The 27,011-nt window shown below is 39.7% G+C and overlaps 1 protein-coding gene and 1 long non-coding RNA gene across 11 annotated transcripts in view; one reads left to right on the top strand and one right to left on the bottom strand.

Annotated features, from left to right (window-relative positions):
* LOC128909150 (uncharacterized) overlaps positions 1 to 26,894 on the top strand; it is a 36,407-nt gene extending 9,513 nt beyond the window's left edge. Inside the window, exons 4-6 of one of the 2 annotated variants that reach the window (XR_008466261.1) lie at positions 904 to 1,014; positions 3,552 to 3,899; positions 26,405 to 26,894. This is a non-coding gene — a long non-coding RNA (uncharacterized LOC128909150). The remainder of the gene's footprint in view (positions 1 to 903; positions 1,015 to 3,551; positions 3,900 to 26,404) is intronic. The other variant, XR_008466262.1, reaches the window with a different exon arrangement.
* GALNT18 (polypeptide N-acetylgalactosaminyltransferase 18) overlaps positions 1 to 27,011 on the bottom strand; it is a 342,505-nt gene that overhangs the window by 18,553 nt on the left and 296,941 nt on the right. For 8 of the 9 annotated variants that reach the window (XR_008466254.1, XM_054200443.1, XM_054200438.1 and 5 more), the window contains one exon: positions 451 to 615. The exons of the other annotated variant lie outside the window; for it this stretch is intronic. Coding sequence is in view for 7 of the 8 variants with exons in the window: in XM_054200443.1 (XP_054056418.1) it covers positions 451 to 615 (165 nt within the window). In the remaining variant the exon portion in view is untranslated. The remainder of the gene's footprint in view (positions 1 to 450; positions 616 to 27,011) is intronic. 9 annotated transcript variants of the gene reach the window in all.

Genomic DNA, 27,011 nt, shown 5'->3' with positions numbered 1-27,011 from the left:
ATAAAAGTATTTGTCTTTCTAAGTAAGTAACTGCAAAAGTAGCTCATTATGAGGCCGTATCATCAGTGACCCACCACCCCCTTTCTCTGAGTTGCTACTTTCAAAAAAAACGAACAATAAAAGACCTTTTCTGTTTCTTGTTCCTAAATAGGTTACTTTGCATTACACTCTACTAAAAATAACTTTTTTTTTTGATTGAGATAATTCTGTAACAGTACTCTACCTTAGAAACAAATAATTTATTGTGAACTCAGAAAATATAATACAAGTTTTATAATAACCTCCTGAGGTAGATGACATTGGGATCAAATGTAAACATAGCTTCCTGGCTCTGTGCAAGGAAAGCAAGGATAAATCTAGTTCTGTTCTGTTAGTAAACAGATTACTCACACTTTGGATACAGAAACAGAGCTTTGGAAGTTCCTGAAATGTCTGCCGAGTAACGATTACCTGAGTAAACTGCCAGTAAAGCTTCATTCTCTTGGCTTTGGCATAATTGCATTCAATGAGCCTGGGCCTGCTGTTCACATCCACCAGGCATCTGTTGTCATCATCGTCGATAGTGGGACTCAGAACACCCACATGGAGCTGCTGATTGCTTGTGTAATAAACATTCTGCAACAGGAAGCACAAACAAGATTTGTGGCCTCTAGACAGATGCAGCACTTTTACCAATAAGATAAATATGCTGAATAGCAGTAGGCTGACCCCGTAGTGGCTTTTAAATCATTTCCTTTCACGCAGGAGGCAACACAACAATTATTTAAAAGTTGTTCTAAGTTAACAGTTAACTGTTACCAACAAGTAAATGTTGGTTAACTGCTTAATAGGAAATACACAAACAAAACTGATTGTTGTTTCATCGTGTGCCTTTTCACTTCTGTTTGCTATGGTCATGCACAGTGGGTCCTCAAAAAGCAAGATGTACACCCTCTAGCAGGACGTGGGGGTAGTCTGAACATTGCCATCAACTCTGCTGAGGCTGTCATCTGAGGCTGACACCTAGCTGGAGAGGTAAGAAACTAAACAGCAGCACAGCAGTTCAGCAGGAAGGATCTCAATCTTTTATATGACAGACAGAAAGATAAATTAAGGTCTTCTACAAACAACTTTGAGGCAGCTAATCGGAATCCAGGATATACAATAAAATGTTATTAGCAGTTGGTGACAGATACACAGCCAGAGAGAGAACAGAATGGCCATGTTTCAGGCCATTTGTTCGCATTTTATTTTGTGTATGTCAATACACACAGACACAAGAGACTGGAAAAAGGGACCAGACACTGGCTGCGCTGGATTTGTAGCAAAGGAGTACACTCAGTGATTACACTTATGACTGAAGGCATGAGACTATTATATTATACAGATTCTTTCCACTCTGTTTGACTACAAACACATAAGTGTGAGGTTTCTCTGGAAGAAAGAAAAAGAAGGGGAAGAAGAGAAGATAACAGGTTACATATAAGCCCAGAAAGGTAAGACAGGACTATGCCAGGATTGTCTGTTTGCTAATCACAAATAGAATTTATTTTGCTAAAATCAGACCTTTTTCTTGAGAGGACCACGAGAAAGATGAAATAGCAACATCATGCTTTACGAGTCTCATCTGGTAAGGGTAGGTGTAAAGCTTTGACAACTCCAATGGTATCAGAGTTGCAACAGACAAGAGCTGGACAGAAGCACCAAACTAACGTCCCCATCACCTTACTGTATCCATTCTATGTGTCTGGAACAAAAGGGGAGCTGGAAATTATGCTGTGTGTATTTGGGAATCCTTTCTGTTCCTGGAGGTGGATAGTACTATCTCCTGCTATCTGTTCCTTGGTGATGTTGTAGCTTGTTTTGTATGTGCATATTCTTATTTGTGAAAACTCTGATAAAATATTAATTGCAAATAGGAGAGAAAGCAGAGAAAGAGAACAAACCAGGACTCAGGAGAGATTTGGGAGCTTCATGTAAAAAAGCCAACTTTGAATGCTAAAATCAGTCAATGCAGAGATTAAATACAGATCAAAAGAAATGGTGGTATTTCTGCGCAAGACAACGTCCTCTGCTGACCCTCCTGGAACACTTCCAGGGCAGATCCACAGCAGATGTAAAACGACATAGTTGCATAAAAGTTTATGAAGTTGCCATTAATGTTGTATACTAATGAAAGGTTTGACCTCCTTCATCCATTTAATTTTTTTCACCCCACGGAAACGGTAACAGAAATCTGAGCTGGCTGAACTGAGGTGAGTCGAGGTTTTAAGAGTACGAATAGAGAAAAGTCGAATAGTTCAGTCATGCCTCACAGGAGAAGAGAAGGGTAAATAAAAGGACCCAGCAGAGCACATTTCCTAAATGGCTGGTTATTACTGATTGAAGTAAACCCTAAGAACTGTGGAAAGACTAACACAACCCCACCCCAATGGACTCCAGCCGTAAGTTAGATAATTAACGTTCCTGCAAACAAAACTGATGCTTCAGAATACCAATAAACATTTAGAATGTGCTTTGTAGAAGGACCAACAGCAACTATTTTAGATATATTTAAGATCTTTCCAGATGCCTTTTTTGGAGAGAGACTGAGGTAGTGATAGAGCAAGGCAATAAGATCAAGATGATCTTTAAAGGGGATCGTTAAGATACATTGACCTATAGATCAACGTTTTCTTGCAGCTTGTTTGCTTCTTACCTAAAATTACTACTAGAAAAATGAGAGCGAAATTGTCAGTTATTTGTATTTTTTACTAATAGGAAGTGATTTGTTACTTCCGTTTTTTCAGCACATTGTCACCACAGAAAACACGTTAGAAGAAAATCAAGGGGGGGTTGCATTTTTTTGTTAAAGAAAGATACACATCAGTCACTGAAAACAAATGCGTGGGCTTGGCTGGAAGTGAGAAGAGCACGCTCTAGCACAGGGCTGCTTGTGCAAAAAAAAGTGGTGTACCTGCAAACCCTCAGGGCTGAGCTGTTTTTATTAGCTCAGTCTCCTCAGCCTTTCACAGAGTGGCCTGAAGGCTCCAGGTAATCTTTTCATCTTCCTGGATAAAGCAATCACAATTCCTACTGCAACTCCACCAGCTTTTTTTTTAACGTCAAATCAGCAATAGTTCAGCGTGAGCATCTTTCTGGGCAGAAGCAGAATGATGGCTCTGGCTGGGGGAATTACCCAATTCTGTTTGTTGGCAAAACTGTGCAGAAATAGAACAATCAAATGCAATTATGCTTAATAGACATAATTAGCAGGTTGTTGCTTATCTTTAATGAGCTCACCCTGCCTGCTAATATCACTTCATTTTTCATTGTGGACCAGTTTAGCAAAAGAGGTGTGAAATCCTGCATTCTCACCTAGTATTGGGAAAGGCACCTTTCAGCTTTTAAGCAGCGTGTAAAAATAAGTTCAAACTGAAACCGACTGTGGTAAGGTGGCAGTTAGTCCTAATTACGTTCTTCCAGGACGGTGCTTTGCTTAGCCAGTAATATGGATATTATTTAATTATTCTCGATATTAATTATAATAAATATTATAGCATCTTATCCAATAATACCATATCTTATTCCAGAATTGAAAACATTGCACAACCTGGTAGATTTGACTACGGTGTTTTCCTAATGGACGTATCACATGAAAAGCACAGACCCTCTACAAAGTCTACTTGAGCAGCACGCTAGCAGACAGCAAGGTAATGGTTTGTGTTGCACGTGGTCAAAAAAGTTTCCTTAAAACCTATGGACAGTCCCTGGCTGCTTTCCCCCAACCCCAGAATGAATTTTTTTGTAGTTTGGTCATTGGGTGTTTTTTTTTTTTTTTAGTTTAAAGATAGTACACCAATTACCGTTCCGGAGTGGGCAGTAGGAGATTAACCAGCTGAGTTGCATGAAATGAATTACCATCTCATAACACTTGTTAGGTATGCACATATATGACTTTCTATTGATCATATTTTAAATTGACCTGCAGGTAAAATACAAAAATAGAAACTTGCAGATTAAAACCACACTCATGTTTTATCATCTTATGTGTAGCCCTATAAAAACTAGTTTGCATTTGTGATTTAACGAAGTTGTTAATGAGATAAGATAAATGCCCACAGCAGTACTTCTTCAAGAGGATGCTTTTAACAAGCATCAACAAGTACGCTAGCTCTTTTGCACTCCACTTCAGCACAAAATGGACAACTGAGGCACTTTTGTTTACAACCCTTCAGAAGATACAGGCAAAACACATTTTACCAGTACATTTGTTCCTGCGATATTGCAACATCATCATCAGCTAACACAACAGGAGAGAAATCTTGCAGTAACTTAGAAAAGTTATTTTTGAACAATCACTCTAGTACTTTCTTGGAAGTCCAAATGACTGAATATTGAATATGGACTATTAAGTCATTAGGGTGACTTTGAAAATTTTACTGGGAACTTGGACCTTTCATTTCTGTTACAACAGCAAATGTCACAGCAGTCGTTCTTCAAGGGACTGGAGACTCAACAGCCAAACATTTGCTTAGCTCCACTGAAGTCAAGACGCTTGACAAATCTATGCTGATTTACAGCCTTCAAAGTTCCTTTGCATTCCCATTGAAGACACAGCCTTCGCAAAACACAACCACACATTTTTAAATCACCATCATATACATAGTCCTGGAGGAGCTACTGAATTTCCACCGGAAAAATACTGCCTGGATGTTAGTACCAAAGCACATGATGAAAAAAACCCAGCTCCCATATTCTGTAACAAAATAAGCCTCCTTGTGTTTCCTGAGTCTGTTCTAGTCCACAGCACTTTACTATCTATTTCTTTCGCTATAAGAGTATTGATGCACAACGATATCTCCTGGGTAACTGGAAGGGAGCACCTTTGTTCAGGAAATCAGTTAGGTTCAACAAAAGGCACTTATCTTCACAAAAAGTGAAACTACAAGGATTCAGCATTACTGTCAGCTAGAAACTCTGTAAAAAAGTATGCAGGATTTGTGATCTGCAAAGTGTCAGCGTCAACATGGGGCCTGAGCCATAGGCACTGCCACATCTCCTTCAGCCACGCTCCCACCAGGTGCTTGTCAAGGGTGGATGAGCGCGTTCGCACAAGCTGACAGGCTGGTTCCGGAGGCTGCCACTTGCTGCCTGCTTTCCCTGCCCTCACTCCAGGTCCAGCTGTGTTCAGTGTCCTCACGAAACTTCCTCCAGAAGCCTGGGGCTCACAGCAGATTCAAGTGATACCAAAAGAAGTTGTTCAAAACAAAACCTGGTGCTATTAATCTAACGATTTGCAGCAAGCAAATGATTAAAGTAACAAAAGCTTCATACCTGGGTCTGAAGAAAAGCCTATCGGTTCCCTTCAAAGCCTGACATAGTTCTCTGCCACAAGGCTTCTGTTTCAGTCTCTCATGTGTTCTCGAAGAACAGCCTCATAACTCGTCACTTTCATAACTAATCTTCCTCTGGACAGTAAAAGGTGAGCTTTTTTGGTGAGCCGTTTCCAATTTTTTGCAGAGCTGCTGAGAAACCTGGCCTGCAAATTTCCCTGTGCTTATAAAACTGCATCTTCCAACTAAAGGACCAATTATTCGTTAGCTATCTTGAATTTATTTTCCTAGAGGTGTCCCTTCTAAGGCCATTGCTTCATTTCCCATTTGCTCCACCTAATAATCTGATTATTCACATTAAGACAAAATATAAGACACGCAAAGTGAGATTGGTATTGCATTAATAAAACTAGAAAAAAGGTTCACAAAAATCTTCATAAGGTGAAAAAGTGAGATTTAGTAACGGCATATTTGCTATTTGTTCTAAACAAATATTTTTTTTAATAACAAAATTTATTTGCCCTAAAAAGACATATAAAAGATGGAAGACACAAATGAGTGGGAGTTGAGAGCTTCGTAATGACTACGAAACATTAGACAAAACTTGGTGTCCTAAATATTTTTCCCACCTGCATTTCAGATGAACTCATTTGCTGTATGTTGTTTTTTTCTATTTAATATTCTAAGCCTAACTTTTCCCAAAAATTTGCTTGACTATCAGGAAAACTTACAATACAATACAGCGATAAAACCAAAAGTTGTATATAGTACTACTACTCAGGTCAACTCCAGAATAAAGCACAAGCAGCTTCACCCTTTATTTGCCATTGGACCAAGCAGATACTTCTTTCCTGGTGTTCGCGATCATCTGACAAGATTTGGTACCTTTGTTTACACGGGGGGAACGATGCTAAGCACAATTCACAAAATCCCATTAGTACTTCAGTTCCCTCACGATGGCAGCGAGCTCAGCCCAGCCAGCCAGAACGGGCCCAGAGCTTGGGACAGACACCACTGGTACAGCTCAGCCAAGGCAGTCAGGGCCTGGCAAACGGAAAGGTGTCACTGGTCTTTCTACAAAATTACCAACTCGATTGCCACGGCAGGTTTCCTGGAGGGCTAGAACGATAATTTTGGTGGGATACTCAAATCTCGTGCTGCGTTGCAGTGGTGCAGCACAGAACACATCCTAAATCTGCCATGAGAGCAGTGAAGGCCCAGGTAATTCAGACAGCTTTTTTTTCCCAGTGAAAATATTTCAAACAACTACATGAAATAAAACCTGCACCAAAAAAATGTGACGCTGCAGAGTACAAGGGAAGGTCAATGAGCTCTGCTTACCTGGACACAAATACATGCCTTTGTCCTCACAATGATGTAATGGAGTTTCTATTCACAAGATGTTTGCCCTAAAAGGTCAAATAGCGATTCCCATAGCAATTAACACTGAAATTCCACTGACTTTAAGCGCAATGAGATTTTTGGCTCCAAGTTTATTATTAAGCTTTGAAAAGCCACCAGAGTTGATAAAGGCTTTGGAGCTCAAGTGGGTTGCCAGTTGCGGTAAATTATTCATAGGAGCTGGTTTATCATGTAGCAAAAAGTTACAGTAAGATGTTCAACTTAACACAAGATGATTATCTGAAGGATAAATTGCCAACTCCCCACTGGAAGTTTAAAGCAATACACACCAATTTTCAGGCTGAAAGCCATTTGTAATCCTTATGGCAGTGTTCCCAGGTGAAATCACGCTGGAGACTGGTACATGACTCTGCATTTATAATGAGCAAACTTAATGCTCACCACCAGCAGTATTTATTTGCTACCCTGCTTTTGGCATAATAACTATGAGGGATAAGAAACCTGATTCACCACTACTTTATTCCATCTTTGAACCGTATTTTTCTTCATATTAATCCATGAAGTCACTTATTGTCAGGAGTAATATATTAACATATTAGGTCCCAAGTCTCACGGCAGATTCACACTTGACTACAACTCCAGCTAAAGAGCACAGTCTGGTGGATTCCAGTAAATCCAGACTTCACTAACATTGCTGTTACTTGGCTATTTATATTGTTCCTGACTTTTATTCCAGCGGTTCTTGTTACATAAACACATCTGAACGAAAGAACTTTCCAACCCCGATAAGAAAACTCAACAGAATCCACGTTCATTATGAGTAACACAAACAAAAACATCACTAGATAAAAATCAAGTGTATTTCCATTTCCTATTCTTGTAGGGACAGAGAGGAGAAGGGGGGGGGGGGGGGCTGTATTGTTCTGTAGCCACCATCAACAGCATCACTGTGTCCCATGCTGCCCTAAAAAAAGTACTGCTGAAGAAGTACAAGCATAAGGCTGAGAATTACAGAAAGTTACCCCTGTGCCACAGGTCAACCCTTACAAGATTCATGTTATTTTTCTGAGGTAGGTTTTCAGCTGGTGCAGCCTGGTGATACAACTTTAGAACAACTGTAACCATATCCATGCTGAGGATCTATTCACTATGAAACCTGTCTTACTGATGGGCTGACCAACACCACAATTTAGACTTAAATTGTAAAGTGTGTAAGAAGGAAACTACTCACTATTTCACTTCAGTATTTAGATTTGTATGTACTGAATTAACCCACCAGCATACTGATGATCTGACCTACTTGCTCTTCTTCATGCCCGTGCACTAATTAACTTTTGAATTCTAAAGCAAGAATACTTGATAGCAATAAAGCCAAGGTGCTCATAAACTTTAAATAATATAGTGTGATGCTATAAATGCAGGCTTAAAGACACAAAAATGTTATCGTATTATTTTAATAGAAAACAGAGAGGAACTCAATGGCAAACTTTTAAATTTAAATTCATGAACCTATATTGCAGCGGAATATCTAATTCTGCTGTTGCCTACTTTGGTATTCTGCTTTAGTTTTATTTAAAACAAGCAAAGAGAAATCCTCTTACTTAAGCTCCACTTTTTAAATTGAATGGAACTGTCAGTCGTTGTTTTTACATATGCTTTCAGTACTTAATTCCACAGTTCTCCTAATGCTGGTAACTACAGAATTAACAAGACCTGGATAAATTAAAATTTTACTTGATTCACTTCCTAAAGGTTCTCTTGGTTTTGCTCTTATCCCTACACAAGATCTCTACAACTCTTCCAAGGCAAAAAAATAAAAGGTAGTAAAAAAATAAAAATCAGAACCATTCTGGCAGAGACAACTGTCCTTTTTTTCAAAAGCATGCTGTCTTATGGCTCCTGTGACTTTGCCTGTCTGAATTTTCCTTTTCCCCTCTCCCACAAATCCCTCTTTACCCTTCACGGTTTTCTTTGTGGATTCCTACAGAACCCCACGTCTGTCTTACCCTGTTTTCTTCTCCTTCAACACATACCCACCTGCAAACAACTCAGCCATTGTCCCCATATGCTGATGCTCTGGTCCATCCTTGACACCAGAGTTGACTCCTCCTGGCCAAATTAAAATCTGAGCTATTTCATTGCCAGCTGTGTATAAGCTTTTGGTGGCTGAGCATCAACAGGTTTAAAAGCAGACTTTTTACCTTTTCACAGCTAGACCCAAGCGCTTCACATTACTGTCACATCCAGGTAATCGTGCATTTCTATAACGCACATCTTCATCTCGAACCTCTTCCAAAGTCATCAAATCTTGTTATACAGCCTTTTTTTTTTCCCCTGCAGAATCTCTAAAATACACCTTTTCCACTCAAAGTTGACCCTTGCTGGCTTCCTCACTGATACCAACACTCATGCCCTCTTCAAATCCATCCTGAATGCTTCTGAAAATTTGGTTTTCAGGTTGCCTTTCAGGAAGGCAACATCCTCGCACTTGTGTTTTACATGCTGCATAAACGGTTTGTCTTTATTTTCAAAGCCCTTCTCAGCCCCTCCTCTTTTCACTTATCAGCCTAGCAAGTATAAACAGGTTATCTTCCAGCTCCTAATTACATCAGGATGCTAACCTTCATTGGTCACATTTTACAAGGAAATATTCCTGGATGCTAGGAGAAGTACAGCTGGCATCTACCAAGGGACTTATCTTCCTCTGCACGTTCCACGGCATTTCCCTCTTGCTCAGATGTCTCAAAGATTATAAGATATTTATCTATCAAACAATAATTTTGCTGATGTACCAAAAGCATTACCCAAGAATGCTATGTCAGTACCTCACGGCATTCCCTTCTCCCCACTGCCACAATCTCCTCTTCCCAATATTCTCTTTGTAGAATTTAGCTCTTCAAATCAAGGACGTACTTTTTATTATGAGGCTGTAGAGCACTTAATATAATAGATTTCTGGGTCATTACTGGGATGCCCACAACTACAATAATAAGCCTAACGATAAAATAATATGGTGCCAGGGATGATTCAGGTAGCTCACCACTTCTCAGAAAAAATGTACGTGTTTTTCCTAGTGGTATAACCTTCTGAATGTTTGTTAAAATAAATTGTGTTATTTCTACTATTTTACCATTTTCTGCACTGAATTTGATAAAATTTTGTGTCTGCAACTAATAAGTCAAGTCAGGCAAGTTACAAGCAAGTGCCACACCTTCTTAATTAAGGTACTCTACTAACATCTTGATCTCAAGGGTTTGGGAGTTGTTTTTTTTTTTTTTAAATGAAGTCCAGTCGTCTTTAATCCTGGATGGTAGTGAGCAATCACTACGGATACAGAGGTCCTTAATTCCTCTTGGCTTCCACAAGTGCTGTGCACTTCCGGCATTTTGTGAAGGAGACAAAGTAAGGTAGTTACATGGACACCTTTGAGAAGAACTCCCAGCTCCTTAAAGACATTACTTAGTCCCTCTGCCTACTGCCTCCACTGAAAGCAATCACAACCTGTTTCTAATTTTAGATGAGCCAGATCTCACCCGTTCTTCTTAGGATCATGCATACATTTGATTTAAGGTTTCCAGAGGTACCACATTGACACCAACATATGCAAACTACAGGAAAAATTGTCCAAAAATTAGTTATTTTGGTGCTGAAGACAATAAAATACTGACATTAAAAGTGAGGCATTATGTACAGAAAGGGAAAATAAAAAGGCAGCACATTTCAACCTCAGCTGGTTAGTGAAAGTCGGATTATCTTTTGTTTGTTTACGCTACCAGCAGGAACATACTTATTTTTCCCAGCAAAACAAAACACTCACAAGAGTTCATCAGTCAAACTTAAGTTTATAAAGCGACCTTCTTGCAAGCACCTTTGAGAGAAGAACAAACTGAAATGCAAACCAAACTGCTCGTAACGTCTTAAAAAGTCTCAGCAAACGTGGTGATTTTGTAGTCCTGCTTCTACAACACGCAAAGGAGTAAATCCCATAGCAAGAAAAATGGGGCTTCAGTCATTCACAGCAAACCTAAAATAAGTCTGATGTAATTCCACCGAAATCAGATGAACTGTCAGGATCCAAGGGAGTCTTTCCCCCTCTTTCTTTGCATGTGATACAGTTTATAGATGATATACAACAAGAAGCATCAATACACTGTCCTAAATGAAAACATACGCCGATTTGACTCTACAAAGGCTGCAGTCAGAACACAGGTGGAACATCTTGTCGAGACTGAGGTGACGCTGGAAGCTAAAGATCCGGTAGGACTCACTGAATGTAAAACAGTGAAAGGTGCTTCATACCAAGATTTTTTAAATCCCCCCAGGTTTTATGGGAAGGTGGGCTACCTGCCGTTAGATTTAGTCTAGGCTAGCAGAGTGGCTCAAGCCAAGCTATAAAAAACCCACTTAGAGACTTAAATTACAATGGACTAAACACGCTGAAATTAATATGCAAATTAAAGTTGAAGTAATAGCCTAGGACATCCCACAGTCTGTCATGACTCTCTGGCACCAGTGACAAAAGGGAAGCTCTGAAGGTTTCACCTAGTCCTATTAGCAGTGTTTCCCGCAGCAGCAGTTCTAACCTCCCACTTGACTTCCTAACCTCTCGGTGCTTGGTGTATAATCATTATACTGTAAAAGTCTTACTATGCGTATTATTAAACTCGTGAATTAGTTAGGAATGCAATGTGGTGATCCATGAGGAGAGCAGCACTAGCTCTTTGGAGTACAGTGACTAGTTAGAAAAACCTCTGCAGTGCAGCAGAGGACCTCAAAATAAACACCAAAACAAGGAAAAGAATTTTACTTTGTTTAAAGACAGAAGTGCAAGAGAAACTCGGCACAGATGTACGGCACTACCCTAGGCAATTTTCTTCAGGTTTTAGTCTCACGTGGCTTCGGGAATTGTACAGCTGAGATTGTGACATACTGCCATCTGAGAACTCCATCTTGAAGGCTTATTACTTGCAGGTATATTGTGCATTTCCATATACAGAACGCTTAGTGTTGCAATTTCAGTGGTAAGTGGTTCTCTTACCAAGCTCTGCCACTTGAGCTACCCAGTGGATGCTTCTGTAGTCCTTTCCCAGGTTAGAATTAGTCTTTTTTCAGAGTAAAACCCAGAGACTATTAAAGTTTGCAGAGGTTTTGCCTCAGGTTTTCATGTCATATACAGTCTATAATTACAGAACAGGCAAATACTACATATGGCCAACTTTCATGCTCAGTAGCATTATTTTATTAAACTACTCTATAACAAATGAAATCTCTGCCAGGCTTAGCAGCCATACATTTAGTATTTGAAAGAACCAGTGGCACTTCTGATAATATGAATAAATTTTCAGACATCTGATGTCTATGCTGTGATTTCCTTTTCTTCAAATGACTTATGTGACTTAACAGCCAACTTCACAACAGTATATTAATGGAGGATGAGTGAGTTAGAGTACTGATGATGCAGACATGACTGACTGATAGCCACCAGAGAAAACAAAGAGCAGAGAGCACCTCTACCATTTTTTGTTGGCCATTTCTGTCATCCATAGTTGAGCTTTTCTCTTCTTATAAAAGGTCAAAGCATCACTTACATTTCACTTTAAGTTTGTGCTACTTGCTTTAGTAGGTGAGGGACTTTGGTGTGGTTATTGAGTGGACAGGGGTGAAAGGTGCCGAGTGGTGCACCTCTCAGTCCCGTGGAGAACGAAGGGAAGTTACTCAGCGTTCCCACCCTGACACGTTCGGTAGTATTTCCCCTCTTAAACAAAGTTAAGCCCATTGAGCTGAGGAAAAGAATTTCTGATATTTTAAATGGGCAGCATCAAAATCAAAGCAAATCCTTAAATACAATAGCCTACAAAAAGTAAATTCATTTTCCCTTAGCTGTAGAGGGTGTATTTCAAGTGACAAAGTCTATCACTTCAACTGATTTGTTTCAATCTTTATTGTTGGTCTCTCTGTAGAGACTGTCAGAAGCTCATGAAATTTTATCCAACCCAATTGTATCCTAACCCAAAATTTCTTTCCTGAAACGTTTTTAAGCCTTCCAAAGCAAATGGAGAAATAAATGTACCTTAATAGAAATGGCACTTTTCCTGCCCACCAAATGTTGTGAAGTAGTGGCTCCACTGTTTGCAGGGCGACAGCAAATGACACTCAGAGAAAAAAGTCAGCATCTGGAATTTAAATGAGGAGTCTGTATACTATGACCTCATGCAAAAACCACAGCTTTGATCCTGCCTGTGTTCATGAATAAATTGCAAAGTTCACAAAGCTCTACAAAGAAAATCAAAACGTGTCTCAGGCTGGAATACTGTGCTCACATCCCAGAGATTCCTCCTTTCTTCTGCTCTTCTGGTCCCCAGGAAAAGGGCAAAGAAAAGTATCACCTGATACATTTTCATCCCTGAATGTACTTTTAGTGCTAATGACATTTTTAAAAGGAAAGATGGAAATGATGGAAAGATGGGAAAGATGGGACTGGAGCACCTCCCTTATGAGGAAAGGCTGAAAGAGCTGGGACTCTTTAGCCTGGAGAAGAGAAGGTTGAGGGGGGACCTGATTAATGTTTACAAGTACCTAAAGGGTGGGTTTAAGGAGGACGGAGCCAGGCTCTTTTCAGTGGTTCCCAGTGACAGGACAAGGGGCAATGGGCACAAGCTAGAACATAGGAAGTTCCGTTCAAATACACGGAAAAACTTCTTTACGGTGAGGGTGACAGAGCACTGGAACAGGCTGCCCAGGCAGGTGGTGGAGTCCCCTTCTCTGGAGATTTTCAAGACCCGCCTGGATGCAGCCCTGAGGGATGTGCTTTAGGCAACCCTGCTCTAGCAGGGGAGTTGGACTAGATGATCTCTAGAGGTCCCTTCCAACTCTGAAGATTCCGTGATTCCGTGATTCCGTGAAATGAGGAGGGACATTAGAAGTAGCATTAGCAAAGATTTTTTACCATGAACACTTCAGTCTTAAAAAGACTGTCTAGCAACAAATAAATAAATAAATAAAGCTGTTTAAAAAGCAGAAAATTGCTTTCATTAATGCCAATTCAACTGTCCCAGCTGTGTGGGAAGCCTTACTGTGCTTGACCAAGTGAGCTTCATTTCGTCTATGACAAAGAACACTGCCAACTTCGTATTGCGCCCCTTGCACAAGTCAGGCTGTAAACATTGGCAAGAAATGGAACAGTAAATACTGTGATATGCAAAGGCACGTTGCTTAAGTGTGCAAATAGTACGATACCTCCCCCCCGTTTTCATTCATTAGGGCTTGATTTCTGGGGCCTTCCATCATACTGTGAAGGCTCACATATAAATTAGTTAGGCCTTACAGGTACCCACAGGCCAAGTAGAAGAGACTCAGCTTTTCTGAGTAACAGCTCATCGGGTGGGTGAGGCAGCACAGTAAAACCAGCAACTCTAAACCCAGGTTGTTTAAATGACCTTCAAGTACAACAGTGAATAGCTAAAATAGCTATGCTAAGCTCCGGGCTGCCGAGGTATCACTAGGCTGTGAGGCTAAGCTGCTTTCATCACGGAAGGCAGATTATGTCACAGATTTTCCCCTGCATTTTCTGCCTGTTTTAGGAGCCTTTATTTTATTATCTGAAGTAGATTATCCTCTAACATATCTGCAGGACACAGACCTAAAGAAAAAAAGCCTTCTGCCTTGCTGTTTAGAATTAATACAAAAACTAGGCACATCAGTCACTCATAAGTCACTGAATATTTGCAACATAAATAAAAAACTTCTTTCAGGGCTCTTTTAAGTAAAATCATTTTACAACATCCTTTTGATTGTTCTAAAACAACAACAGTTACTGCTGTTAGCAGCCTCCTAATTTGCGTATGAACAAAAAGACTAAGGCTTATTACATTGTACAATAAACTACTTAAGTGTTTTGTACTATTTTGCACAGCTGATTCTCCCCAAAGCACAAATCTGGGTCCCCACATGCCCCCTCTAGGACCAGATCCTCCCTAGGAGCACAGGGGTGGCAGTACCCCAGTGGAGCAGGTGACCGGAGATCACGGGCTCTGCAGTCTCCTGCCGTGGGTTTTGGACACCTTACCGTTCTGTGGTAGAGCCCTGCTGGCCTCACGCTGCTTCAGGGTAAAGGGACATTTCTCCTACACTGAACCTCTGCTTGCAATAAGACTACTACATGGGGAAACCTATTTCACTGAGTGGGTTTCTCTGCATTATACATATTATGTTGGTCTGTGACATAAATTAAGTGTAGCAAAACCACAAAAGAGCATTTACAGAGCTAAATTTAATTCAAAGCCACATGAATTATACTTAGCTTTTCCCCCAAACAAAACCAGACTGGAGTAAAATGTTGGATTTTCAGTCAACAAACTGCTGTTCCAGATCCTTCCTTGGTACGCATCTGCAGGACAGAACTACAGCTAACTACAGGCTATTTCCTTCGGCATGCTCCTTTCCAAAAGCGCTGTTGTTATCCTGATAACCAGAATCACAGGAGAGCAATCTGTCAGAGAATCTCTAGTACAACTCACTCCGTGACTTCTACTTGTCAGACTCACAGTAGCAAAGAAACCTGAAGAGTTAAAAATTTTGCTACCAACTTCTTGGAAATTCCGAATGAAATCTCATGGTCTGCTTCAAACTAACAGAGCCCTTTCCATGTGAACCAAACCACATCGGCCTTAAAAGCAGGTACCAGAAAATTTTATTCCTGCAACATTCAAAGAACAACTTGGGAGATGAATGAATGGGAAAGCTGAGGTGACAGGCTACATCCTCATCTGAGACACTGAACCAGAATAATGTACCTGATCCCGATACGGTGTCGAGCGCAATCTGACCCGTTCAGATCTGACTGTAGAGATTTATTATAATTTTGTGCTTGTAGTCACTGAAGGGAAGAAAAATGTTTTGAAGACAGGGCAGAAAAAAATCTGAGTCCATGCAGACCCATCCGTTTTCACATCAGAGAAGTGAAAGCGATGTGTTCACATCACTGATCTAGCTTTCCAGCTTTTAGTTCACAAACCTGGATAAAAAGTTCTTCCATTTTGTAAGATTTGAACTTCAGGCAGGCACAACTGCTGCTAAGCACGCCTTTTCATATACGTTAATGTGCAGGCACATAAACAAAGGAAACCTTTTTATCACAACCTACTACGCTAATGCAGTGGTATTTAGTAATTTCTATTTGAACAATGGGAGATTTCCTCATTTGAACACATTTGAGGACAAATGAAAAATATAAGGATTTGGTTATGCGTTAATATAAAATAGAGGAGTTGACTAAAACCCAAAATCGAGTTGACATTCACAGCTCTGACTTACCATCATCGGCATGATCTCCTCCTTACATCCTGAGTCCTGTCCCTACCCTTTGGTGACAGACCTCTATTCTAAACGCAAAGCAGCATGATCTATAGAAATTCCAGGTTTAATGTGGTAACCTGTCTCTGTTGTCTCCAGATTTTTATTTAAACTTCATGTTATTTTAACAAAACTTGTGAGTTCATAAGCGGTACTGCTATTTTTTCCTTCCAAAATTGATGCCATTAGTGCGTCAGTCAATGTAAACCTCACAATGTTAAGGCTAATTTCAGAGTTTGAAAGCACTAAAAATAAATGCTGAATGGAATATGGATGCTGAATAAATCACTACATCTTTAACACAGCAAGAGCAACAAAGCTCCAATGTTCACTGTACGTGCAGTTCCCTGCTAAACAAATACAAAGTTAATATTGTAGTAACATCTGAATGACTTAAATGTATTCATCGGCTTTTTCCACTTGATTGCTCTAAGCCTTTATGGACAGCCAGCTGAGCAGATAGGCTTGGCATAGCAGAGCTATCCCTGTTGAATTTGTTTAATCACACTTTAAAAGAAAGAAAAAAAACACAACAAAACCCAAACCAAAAAGAAACAGGAAGGCAAATAATTAAAGAAACTTTTAAGCAACTTTTTTAAAAGCTATAAGTTTCTTTATGTTACAAAAATTTCTTTAAAGGTGTATCACTGTTCTTTAACATTTGGTGTCATTTCTGTACATTCTAAATTGAATCAAAATTCAAAGAAGTATTAGCTGTGATTGCCACTTAGTTGGCATGTTAGTAGATTTAAGAGCCAAAGAGGACCACTAGTTTTTTTTACTTTGATCTTCCATATGCCACGGGCTATATACTTCCACCTGCTTACCTCTAAGTCCAATAACTTGTACTGCATTAAGTTAGAGTTTCCAGAATAGTGTCAGCTTTGATGACCAGTTGTTACTGTCACTGCTTCTTATGACAGCTATTCATCTGCTCTCACAGCTATATACACTTTATTCCTAATTTGCATCCAACTGGCTTTTATTTCTACCCATTGGTTCTTGAAACAATGCCAAATTAAAGTCTCTAGTATCCCATATTTTCTTTTGGGGAAAATACCTCTACTCTGTAAATATAACTAGGTTTAGATTGAATCAACTCTTGCTAAGAGCTAGTTTGATTGCTGATTTCAAATACATTATCTGACAAACATAGCTCTTTTCTTGCCTTATAAATCAATGCAATTTTTTTTTTTTCACAGTTACTCATAAATATTCAATCAAGATTTTATATGAACAAATAATTTCTGATATTTTCTCTGCTTCCTGATTGGACAAATGATGGTTAATGAGCAAGAGTTAAAAAAATCCCTTGTTCAGAGAAAACACACTGTGGACACAATCATTCTATAAACATTTCTGCAAATAACCCTACTCTGCAAGTGGTGAACAATAGCAGCGAGAAACTAAGCTGAAACAGAATTGCTGATCAGAATTTAAATGAACGCTGTGAAAGTAATATGGCTCACGTAATTACAGAGGGAGTTAAATACGCTTTCATGGGGACTGAGTTTGGGCCATGAATTCTAAATGAGCCAGTGGATGACTTCAATTAATGGCATGACATAATAAAATTATCAATAAAACTAAAGAAATTATAAAGTGAATCTTCCATCTACTGTATTAACTACCTTCTCTAACAGTTAATCACATACTCTCAAGAATTTGAGAAACAGAAATCTGACCTTCAGAACTTTAACTCTGATGAAGTAACAAATGAGATGATAGTATAACATCAATCAAAAGAATGTTTAAATTGACAACCATCCGACAATTACTACAACATCAATCTTCAAGTGCTATACATGTGTTCTAATAACTATGTTGGTTTTATGCTGAATTTATATTGTAAGTGACGATTGGTTTTAAAAACTGCTGATTGAAATGCCAATTTGCAATGAGAAGACACCTTTAAAATATGGATAACTCTGGTAATTGCTACATACTATGCAACTCTGATCTATTTCGAATTAATGCACTTACTAAATGTGAAATGCTCAAATAGTATTAGATTATGAGACACTGCAGGTACCCAACACAGCTGTTTTATTTCTCCAAAAGCATTAATTAAAAAACATTTTCAACTTAGCAAAGGAAAGCCCTGTCCTTCTTTTCTGATTGTACTAGATATTTTTGAGATTAAAATCGACTGAACTATGGACATTTTTACACCTATTCTACCTGGCAGAGAAAGACTGTTAATAGAAAATGGGAAGTTAACTTCAGTTTTAAAAAATATTTCAACTCAACACTAAGGTAGCATATGGAATATCCGGGTACTGTGACTCTGTGGCCTCAGAATAGCCACTTAATACATTTTTCTTATGAGAAAAAAAAATAAAATACATGGACGCTTGTGAAGTGCCACTGAAATGATTAAGATATAACTGAATAAGATGGAGCACACTTTTCACCAGTCACATCACGTCCAAGGCCAGAGACAGCTACCACTTTCACGTGTGGACAGGACGTATGGCTTCTAGCAGTTCTCAACTGCTTTGCTGTTGACAACAATGCTCTAGCACAAACAAGACCTAAGAGGAGTTGTGCTGTCCGGACATCAAAAGCCACCTCTCCGTGGAGTAAAGCCAGCTCCACCCCAGGGAAGCCAGAGCGTACCGCACCTACAGCCTGCTAACAGACGCCCAAAGCTGGGTGCTCTGCAGGACCCCGCCAGGTGCCAGCACCACGCAGCGCAGCACTGATGTGCTGTCCCAAGGCCAGCACTTCTCTGCTGAAGAGATCACCAGGTGTTTGCAGCCTTGGCGGTACAACACAGCTGATGGTCTCATGCCAGTGAATAGAGCTAGAAGCCATATTCCTTTCTGAAGATATTTGGTCCCTCTGTGGTATCCCTTTATTACTTTCAGAGGGTCTAGTACCCACGGTGAGGGAACAACACTCATCACTCCATACAAGTAGTGCTCATTTTCAAAGTGCTTGAGTGAGATTTCTGAGTGGAACAACTTCAGGCTCCAAGATCAGGGTACCAGCCAACCATTGCAAAAGTCAGCAGTAGCTTCAAAAACACAACAGCCAGTATATCTTGGGGGTCTTAGCTCCAAAGCCCTTTGGCACCAGCTCACTGGGTGTATGTAATAGACTACTGTAAGCCTACACCCCTGAACTGAACCAAGTCTGAAAGGCAGTCTTACGTCTAATCGGCTTAGTGTTCAATGGGAAAAGCACAGAATCTGAATCCAAAATCCAGTGCCAGGCTTATCATCTAGAAGCACAGCAATATTTCACCTTCACGTTTCCAAATATTTTGATGTTTTAACTTGTTGAAATCCTTTCAGCCAAAACTATCCATACCAAAAATTACATACTCTAACACAACAAAAAAATGCCTGGAAATGTATGTGCATTTTTATTTCCCAGATGGGATCAGTTTTGAACTATTGTATAATATTCAAGCTAACAACTCTAATCTCTTCTAAATTAAAACACTACATGAGAGCTTGAAATGCTCTGATAATTTTAAATTCTTAGGCACTGCACTCGCTCACAACAGTTTGTTTCAGTTAACATTTTCAATGCAGTTTTTTTACTACAGATATTTGGGGCAATTGCCTTAAAAACGTGAACTAGGGAGGAAAGTTCTTACAGTGACCATCACAAGCTGAGTAACCACGATTTGAATGCTATAAAATGCGAAGAAATCAAAAGAAGATGTTAACTTCAAATAGCCTGAAACCCAACTCCTTTGATATTCCACTTACCCTCTTCTCCTGCATCTGCCTCACCTATTTAATAAAATGCTGAATAGTTTCCAGTCAAACTATAGAGACAGCAGATGTAAGTCTCTCTCCTCCTTTATCAATAACAGACATACCAACAGCAGACGAGATAACCAAGACAGACTATAGTGATGCCAAAGCAGGATTTAGTCATATAGAAAGGCAACAGAATTCAAGATGAAGAGGATAAGCCAAGGGCCGAGAGGCAAGTAGAAAAATTAAAGCAATGTGGAAAACATGCAAGGTAATGATAACATGATACACAAAACACAAAGTGGAAATACTTCATAAATTATTAAAAAAATTATGGGAAGAACCTTCTATAATGTACAGTGGTATCAACTAATGAATTTTTCTTAAAACAAAACAAAACAAAAAACCCCAGCAAACTGAAAACCCCCAGCTCTGTCAGCTGTACGATACAACAGAGGAGAACAGAGGTGTTATTAATCCTGTTGTTTCTGTGCACAAGCTCTCTCTGTGGTCCCCAGTGTACTTCTCCATGCCCTCCACAAGTTTGCTTACTACTATTTTTTGCTGAGGTGATGCATTATTCTTTTCTGCAGTAATGTGATGAAAGCTGAGTTTATCAAGTCTAGGTAAATGACATCAGAATTTTTGCCAGCTGAAGTTTCTATTATCTCTATGGAAATTCTGCTTTACTAGGCAAAAGCTTTCTAACTGTGTGTCTTTGATAGCACTTTCTGAGTATCCTTCTGACATAGCTTGTGATCAGCATTTGCAATCTTTCCTCCCATTAAAGGTCAACTCATGCTTCTGTATCTTTTCAGTACATCTTGTAATGTATGTAAAATTGCACCAGTATCTCTACTGCAAAATATTAAATAGTACAGCTATCTTATAAGAACCTTTATCCATTCTCCAGGATTAGCATTTCCATTTTATTTAGAAGAATGGATGATTGAACAGATAATGGCGTATTACAGACAACTGCTTTTATTCATTCCTGTTGTATTTTGTGGTTTGGTTTTTCAAACACAGCAGTCATCGGCGGCACTGGCCAAATTACCTTTGACTCTTCTGCTGCATCTACCTGCATAAAACAAGCAGCCCTTTCTCAGTCAAGAAAATGTTTATTGATTAGCCACTATTAATTAAAAAAGACCTTTATTGCCTTAGAGCCGCTTTGGCTCCAAGTTTTCAAGTAATTCAAGTTCTTAATGTTCTTCCTTCTGGTCCTAAATATTCACAGCACTCAAAAGAATTGAATTAATTTTTGAATTCTTGCTTTTTAACTGCAGTTTAGGTCCTGGACCCTGAATGTCAAGATTTCAGCTTATAGTTCTATAGTAATATTTTCCTTTTTCATTATTCACGCTCACCTTCAGCCGTGATCCTGTACACTAGGTGAGAATATAGATTTCAAAAGCATCTAAGGCATTTGTAAGTCTTTTAATCCTAGGCCATCCTATTGAAACAAAGAAAAAATTTCTTCAAAACAGAACCACTTCTCCAAGAGCACATAAATGCTGTATGCTCCTAAATGAGCAAATCAATGTTACTCTTCGGAAAAAAATGATAGCTTTTCAACTATTTCATTTCACTATGGTTGGAGTTTCAATTCCAAGCGATCAGTTCTTTCAATTCTCGCAGGCATACACAATGTTTTTTACACTACATAGTTTCAAACACAAAAACAAATAAGCAGCAATATCCATTCAGTTATTTTGGGGATGTAGAAGATACTTCCTCTGATCCAGAATAATGTAGTTCTACAGCTTTTTTTCATTGCTTTTGTTTTTAATCAGTGAAGTGGAACACGCAAAAGGCCTGTTCTGTCCTAGGTCTGAAACCCAAAGGAGGACCTCTTGTGCTCATTCTTTTGAATTCAAGTGTCTTTAAACCCTGTGAACGGAGAATGTAGTTCATGGTGTCTGATACTTCCATAAAATGAAGAGACATTGTTGTCTCTGGTCCTACGATCATAAAGACCTACGGTCAGCTGAAAAACAGTCTACAAATCACTCCCTAGTTTATGCTCAGACAATGGACCAAGGGATCAGATACATACTTGTAGTTTACAAGCTAATAATTCAACACCACTGATCTTCACCTGGGAATGAACAACTCTCTTCAGTTTAAGAGAATCTCTCCTACCCGGCAATAGATACTGAATCTGAATGAGGTAAGCAATACAGAATACTGGGTAACTGGCCATATGATCTGTGGCAACAGAAAGCCTCTTGAATCAAACCATAGCAAGTACAGAAATAATATAATTGTAGCAAATGGTTCGTTAAAAAAATTTGTACCAAAACTAGAAACGATGAGCCTGACTCTGGGCTCTGTCAGAGGCGGGCTCCGGCAGGAGGCGAGGAGAAGCACAGACCCTTCTGCAGGGACGCTGGTCTGCAGCGTCTGCAGAGAAAGGCTGCGAGGAGAAAGGCTGCAGCGCTGACAGAATCTCAGCAGCCACACCACAAACCAGGCAGGGCCCAGCGCAGCACCCCGCACAGTCGGAACTGCTCACCAGCGCCAGGGACTGGGTGATGTCCGCTCTTCTGCGAGAATCGGGCCAACCAGCGAAGCCGCAACTCTGGATGCAGCCGCTTCACTTTGTATGAATAACGTCGCACTTGCTGTGGCTGTACAAAGAGAGGAATGGCTGCCCTCTCTACCACACCCCGAGACTTTTTCACTGCAAAGCATCTGGACCAAGATGCAATTGAATGTTTTGTACAGGTCATTTTCCGTACAGCACTCTGTATGTGTCTGCACACATAAAATAATTATCATAAACCAGGTAATTGCTAAATTCTGACCAATGCCTCAGCAGGTCCTTAGAAAGAAATGGTACCACACAGGGCAGATGTCAGATCAGACTGTTACAGACAGACGTTGAATGTGTCTAACGTTTACCTTGAAGACAAGCATGAACATCAACCCTAAGTTTGCATGTGAGTGACAGCTGTTAAAACAGCTGCTGCGCTTCTTTTTATTGCTTAAAAAAGACTCCCTGACAATGTTTATTGTAGACATCTCATCATCAGGGCAGTGATTTTTCAAGTTTGAAGGGTCAATCATTGATCCACATCAGCAGGTTTTGTTCTGTTCTTCCTTATTCCCCGAGAACCACTGAAGCGGCTGCTGGATGTGGAGCCTTCTGTCTAACTATTGCCTTGCACAGAGCCTTGGTTTGCAATGCTTACTGTGTTTTACACACATGCTTAAGAACAGGGTCCTACTTCTAAATAACAAAAGAACTCTGGTTTTCTGAAATGTATGTATTTCATAGTAGCTTCCTAGAACACTATTTTTGGCCTAAAATAATTACAATTTCACTGTAAGTTTAGTTTTCAGCTGTAGGAGAAAAAGAATACGTATTCATCCATAAGCCAGGCTCAGGATCTGAGTTGTTACAGCTATACGCTGTTCCTGAGCTTCAGAAACTCCTTTATCTAAAACTTTACAGGACAGCAATATAGTGGCACTCTGTTGGCAGCGCAATATTCAGTATTTGCATGATTTATATTTTTTAAAAGCAAACAGAAAGGTGTCAAGGAAAGCCTAACCTGTAGTAAAGGACACAATCACACGCTATCTATTAATTTCTCCTTATAAAATGGTATATAACGCTTCTTGGTCAGCATACTTCACATGCGCAGAAAGCCACTCCTAAGGGGGCTACTCTTTCTTGCTTGGAAATTCCCTTCACACTCCTTCTGACAAAGCACATGGTTCTTCTCCCAGCCTTCCTGGCATTGAGGATTGTCTAATACAACGTGAATTTCATTAGGCGGAGGAATCTAAAGAAAATTTTTAATATTGGAACAGACTTACTCAAATTTAGGCTCTCTTAAAACTCAATTTTCAGATAATTATATTTGTAATATCTCAATAGCCTGAAGATCAAACTAACTTTGCTCTAGAGATGTCTAAATTATTCATTTAAAATAAACTGACAAATTTATTTTTCTTTTATTTTTTTAAATTACTCGCAAATCTATTTTAATTCTTTTGATAATTTTTTGCTGAACATCTCTGAATTGTTCCCTCTCCTAGTTTTTGGAAGTTGGACTGATAACTATACAGTGTTTGTGATCAACCCTGTACTTTTTCACTGGAATATAAATGCCTTCAGTGATAGCTATTTTTACTCATATATGTTCTTGTTTACAAATTAACAAATATCTGTGTATGAAAAACCACCATGCTAACAACTTACTTTGAAGAAAAAGTAGTTTTTATGGGAATATAGATAAATAACATTTAAAAATCAGCACTCATGAATCATACAGAGTTTTTAGAACTTCATGGGAGTTCTTGTAAGTGCTGTTTCCCGTACTGCACACACTGTGCTTAGAATACAAGATGTAGCTTTCGGGTCAGAGTCTCACACAGTGTAAACTGGCACAGCTCTGCTTGTTGGCACGACTTCCTCTCATTGCCGTCAGCAGAGGTGCAGTAATTCACACCAGACAGGGCTGTAGTCATCGGTTTTGGAGGGTCAGTTCTGCAATCTCTTGCAAGAATATGAAAGGATATGAACGGGTGTCACTTCTCACCTGCATTTCTTTTCTAGTAATGCTCCCAATCTAGTCTTCTGACCCTGGTCTTCAACTTGAATTCTGCAAAATCTAACTGTTTTTTATTGACTTTCACACCCCTGGATGAGCTTCATGGTTTAACTGCTTATAAATTGAGAAATATATGAGCCGGAAGCTATTGAACAAGGGAACACAGAACTGCCCATTATCCCCTCAATCACAAGCACTTTTCAAGGTAAATCCATACTTAAAATTGACTGATGGTACTTGTTTATTATACAATAGTTGTAAAGTCTCTAATAATGTGGTGTTTCATTCTCAACAAAGAATCTTCTAAATTATCACTCAGGAGTAGTTTTCATGCAAGTGACAGACTGTCACCAGCCTGCCTTCAAGATTACAGGCCTGACTGAACCGCAGTCTTAACACCACCCAGAATTAAGAAGAGAACGCAATCAGGCTGGGGACATGTACTTACTGCAGCCACAAGCAGCCATCTTTTCCACTGAATATGGGGACACTGCTGGAGATGGACCTTTTAAAGCCTAAGAATATAACTGAATTGTAGCTTTGCTTCAACAAGTTCAAGAATTAAAACAATACTTCATTTTTTTCTGCACGAACCACTTAAAAAAAACCCAAACCAGCAAAAACTGCACAACCTCCCATGAACTTTATGTTTTGTACTGTTCTGACAATACTATTCTTCTCTCCTCCCTTCTTTCCATTTCTCTAGCTTACTGCCAGTCTACCTCACCTCCCAATTTTCCCATTTCCCTCTGTTTTCACACTGAAAGGGTGCTGCTTCCTCACACCCCCAGATGCCTCCAGTGTAGTCTCTTTGGCCAAGAACAACTGGGGGCTGTTGTGCTTTGCCTCTGAGCTGTTCTCATGCAACTAAAGCAATGTGATTTCTACCACCACTGAACAATGTAGTAGGAAACTATTTTAATGACTGTTAACTGTTTTACCATGTTCTATCTACTATGTGAGCTATTTTAATAGTTGCAGAAGTCAGTTCCGTTCAGCTGTTCTAAGCAGCAGCAGCACTGCACAGCAGAAGAGGCTTGATATGACAGGCTGAGACATACACTAAAAGCCCCTTCCAAACGGTTGACCACCAGCACACCAAAGGTACCAAAACCACCTCATGGCCTTACTTCATGCACGTGTAATAGCTGCCCAGTACCCAGGGTGGCTACGAGAAGTAATAGATGCTCAGGTGTGATAGTGACATTCGTGCTGACCAGGTCTGGGGAGTTATGCCAAGATACTGCGTGTTGCTGTACAGATGGGGGTAGTAACGGCAGCGTTGGGTTTGGACAGATAGTGACCAAAGGCAGAAATGGAAGGATGTGATGCTTCAGAAGCAATACACTCCAGCAGCAGAGCAGGGGGAGGATGAGCAACTTAGAAAAGTTATGCCATTCAGATGCTACCACTTAGAAAGACAAAGAAGTTCTCAACAAAATCTGTAATTACCTGGGCAACATTTTGTAATGAAATCGTTCTTCCTAAAGATAAAGTAATAGCGATTCTTCCCTTCAACTGCAAGATCGCCAGGCATTTGGTTATTTTCACTGGTTGAACATGCAAGTTGCACTACTCAGTGGATGGTATCGTAACTCCTGACGCGTCCAGGCTTCTGGGGACCAGAACAAAATACAGCTACCCTGGGAAGGACTCTCTGAAGACAGAAGGAGGGAACAAAACATACCTAACCGTGGACTCTAATTTTTCGAGTGCCCTTTGCCTTTTCAGGCCAAGCCAAATACCCTGCTGTGAGAAATTCCTTCTCATTAGTAATACCAGAGGACTGAGGAAACAGACGGATTATGTTCTGATTTTCCATTCCATCTTACTACAACCAAGATTTGCATCAGTTTCTCTACTTGTAGAACAGTACTACAAAATAAACACAGTTATAAAGCACTCTAAGATACTTGCAGAAATGAACTATGAATATGCTAATGTTAGTTACAGTAGACATACGGAGTATATTGCTGAAAGGTTGGGGAATCTGATCACAGAAATCTTACCATCACTCATTCTGATGTCTACTTAAAATGAAACTCAGGCACTGCAGGGAAAATTATTTCTGATCATTTCTTTGCAATATTTGAGGATATTTCCTTGTAATTTTCTACAGCTTTGTTGCGTGAAAGGGGCAATTGTGAAGCTACACACGATGTTCTTGATATCGTCTGCAAAAAATGGAGCATGGATTTTTAACGTCAGGTATGCAGTTTCCTTTCTGTTGACTGCAGTGATTTCCGTCTTGTATAAAATACGCTAAAAGGAAACAGTAGCCGTATGGACAATTCTGAAACTATTATTTGATGTCACACACTTCATCTAAGCCATTTCCCATGTAAAAAGATGAAAACCCCAAAACATCTGAAGGAGATTAGTGGGGAAAAAAAAAAGGGAAACTACCCGATTTAGAAGACAGGCCATAGCAGCAACTAAGAACAGCAACTTAAACTGCGTATGAGGGAATGGTTCCTGGCAGCCAGATATATTAATACACATCTAGATGCAATTGTGCAAAGCCCCCCACGGTGGCAGCTCTAGAACTGTAGACGGTGTAGCTGCAGCAGTAAAACTTTGCACCGGAGCTAAGAATGGCATCACCAAAACCCTCGGGCACACATGCAGTCCTCAATCAGGGGACTAATCTTTTTGACTATTTCGATAAGGACTGCCACGTGGGCAAAATAACCCCCTTCATACAGCATTTCACCACTGCTAGAATA

This window comes from Rissa tridactyla, chromosome 4, assembly GCF_028500815.1.
Source record: "Rissa tridactyla isolate bRisTri1 chromosome 4, bRisTri1.patW.cur.20221130, whole genome shotgun sequence".
NCBI classification, from domain to species: Eukaryota; Metazoa; Chordata; class Aves; order Charadriiformes; family Laridae; genus Rissa; species Rissa tridactyla.
Note: the sequence above shows the minus strand (reverse complement) of the source record. Positions and strands in the feature narration are given on the sequence as shown.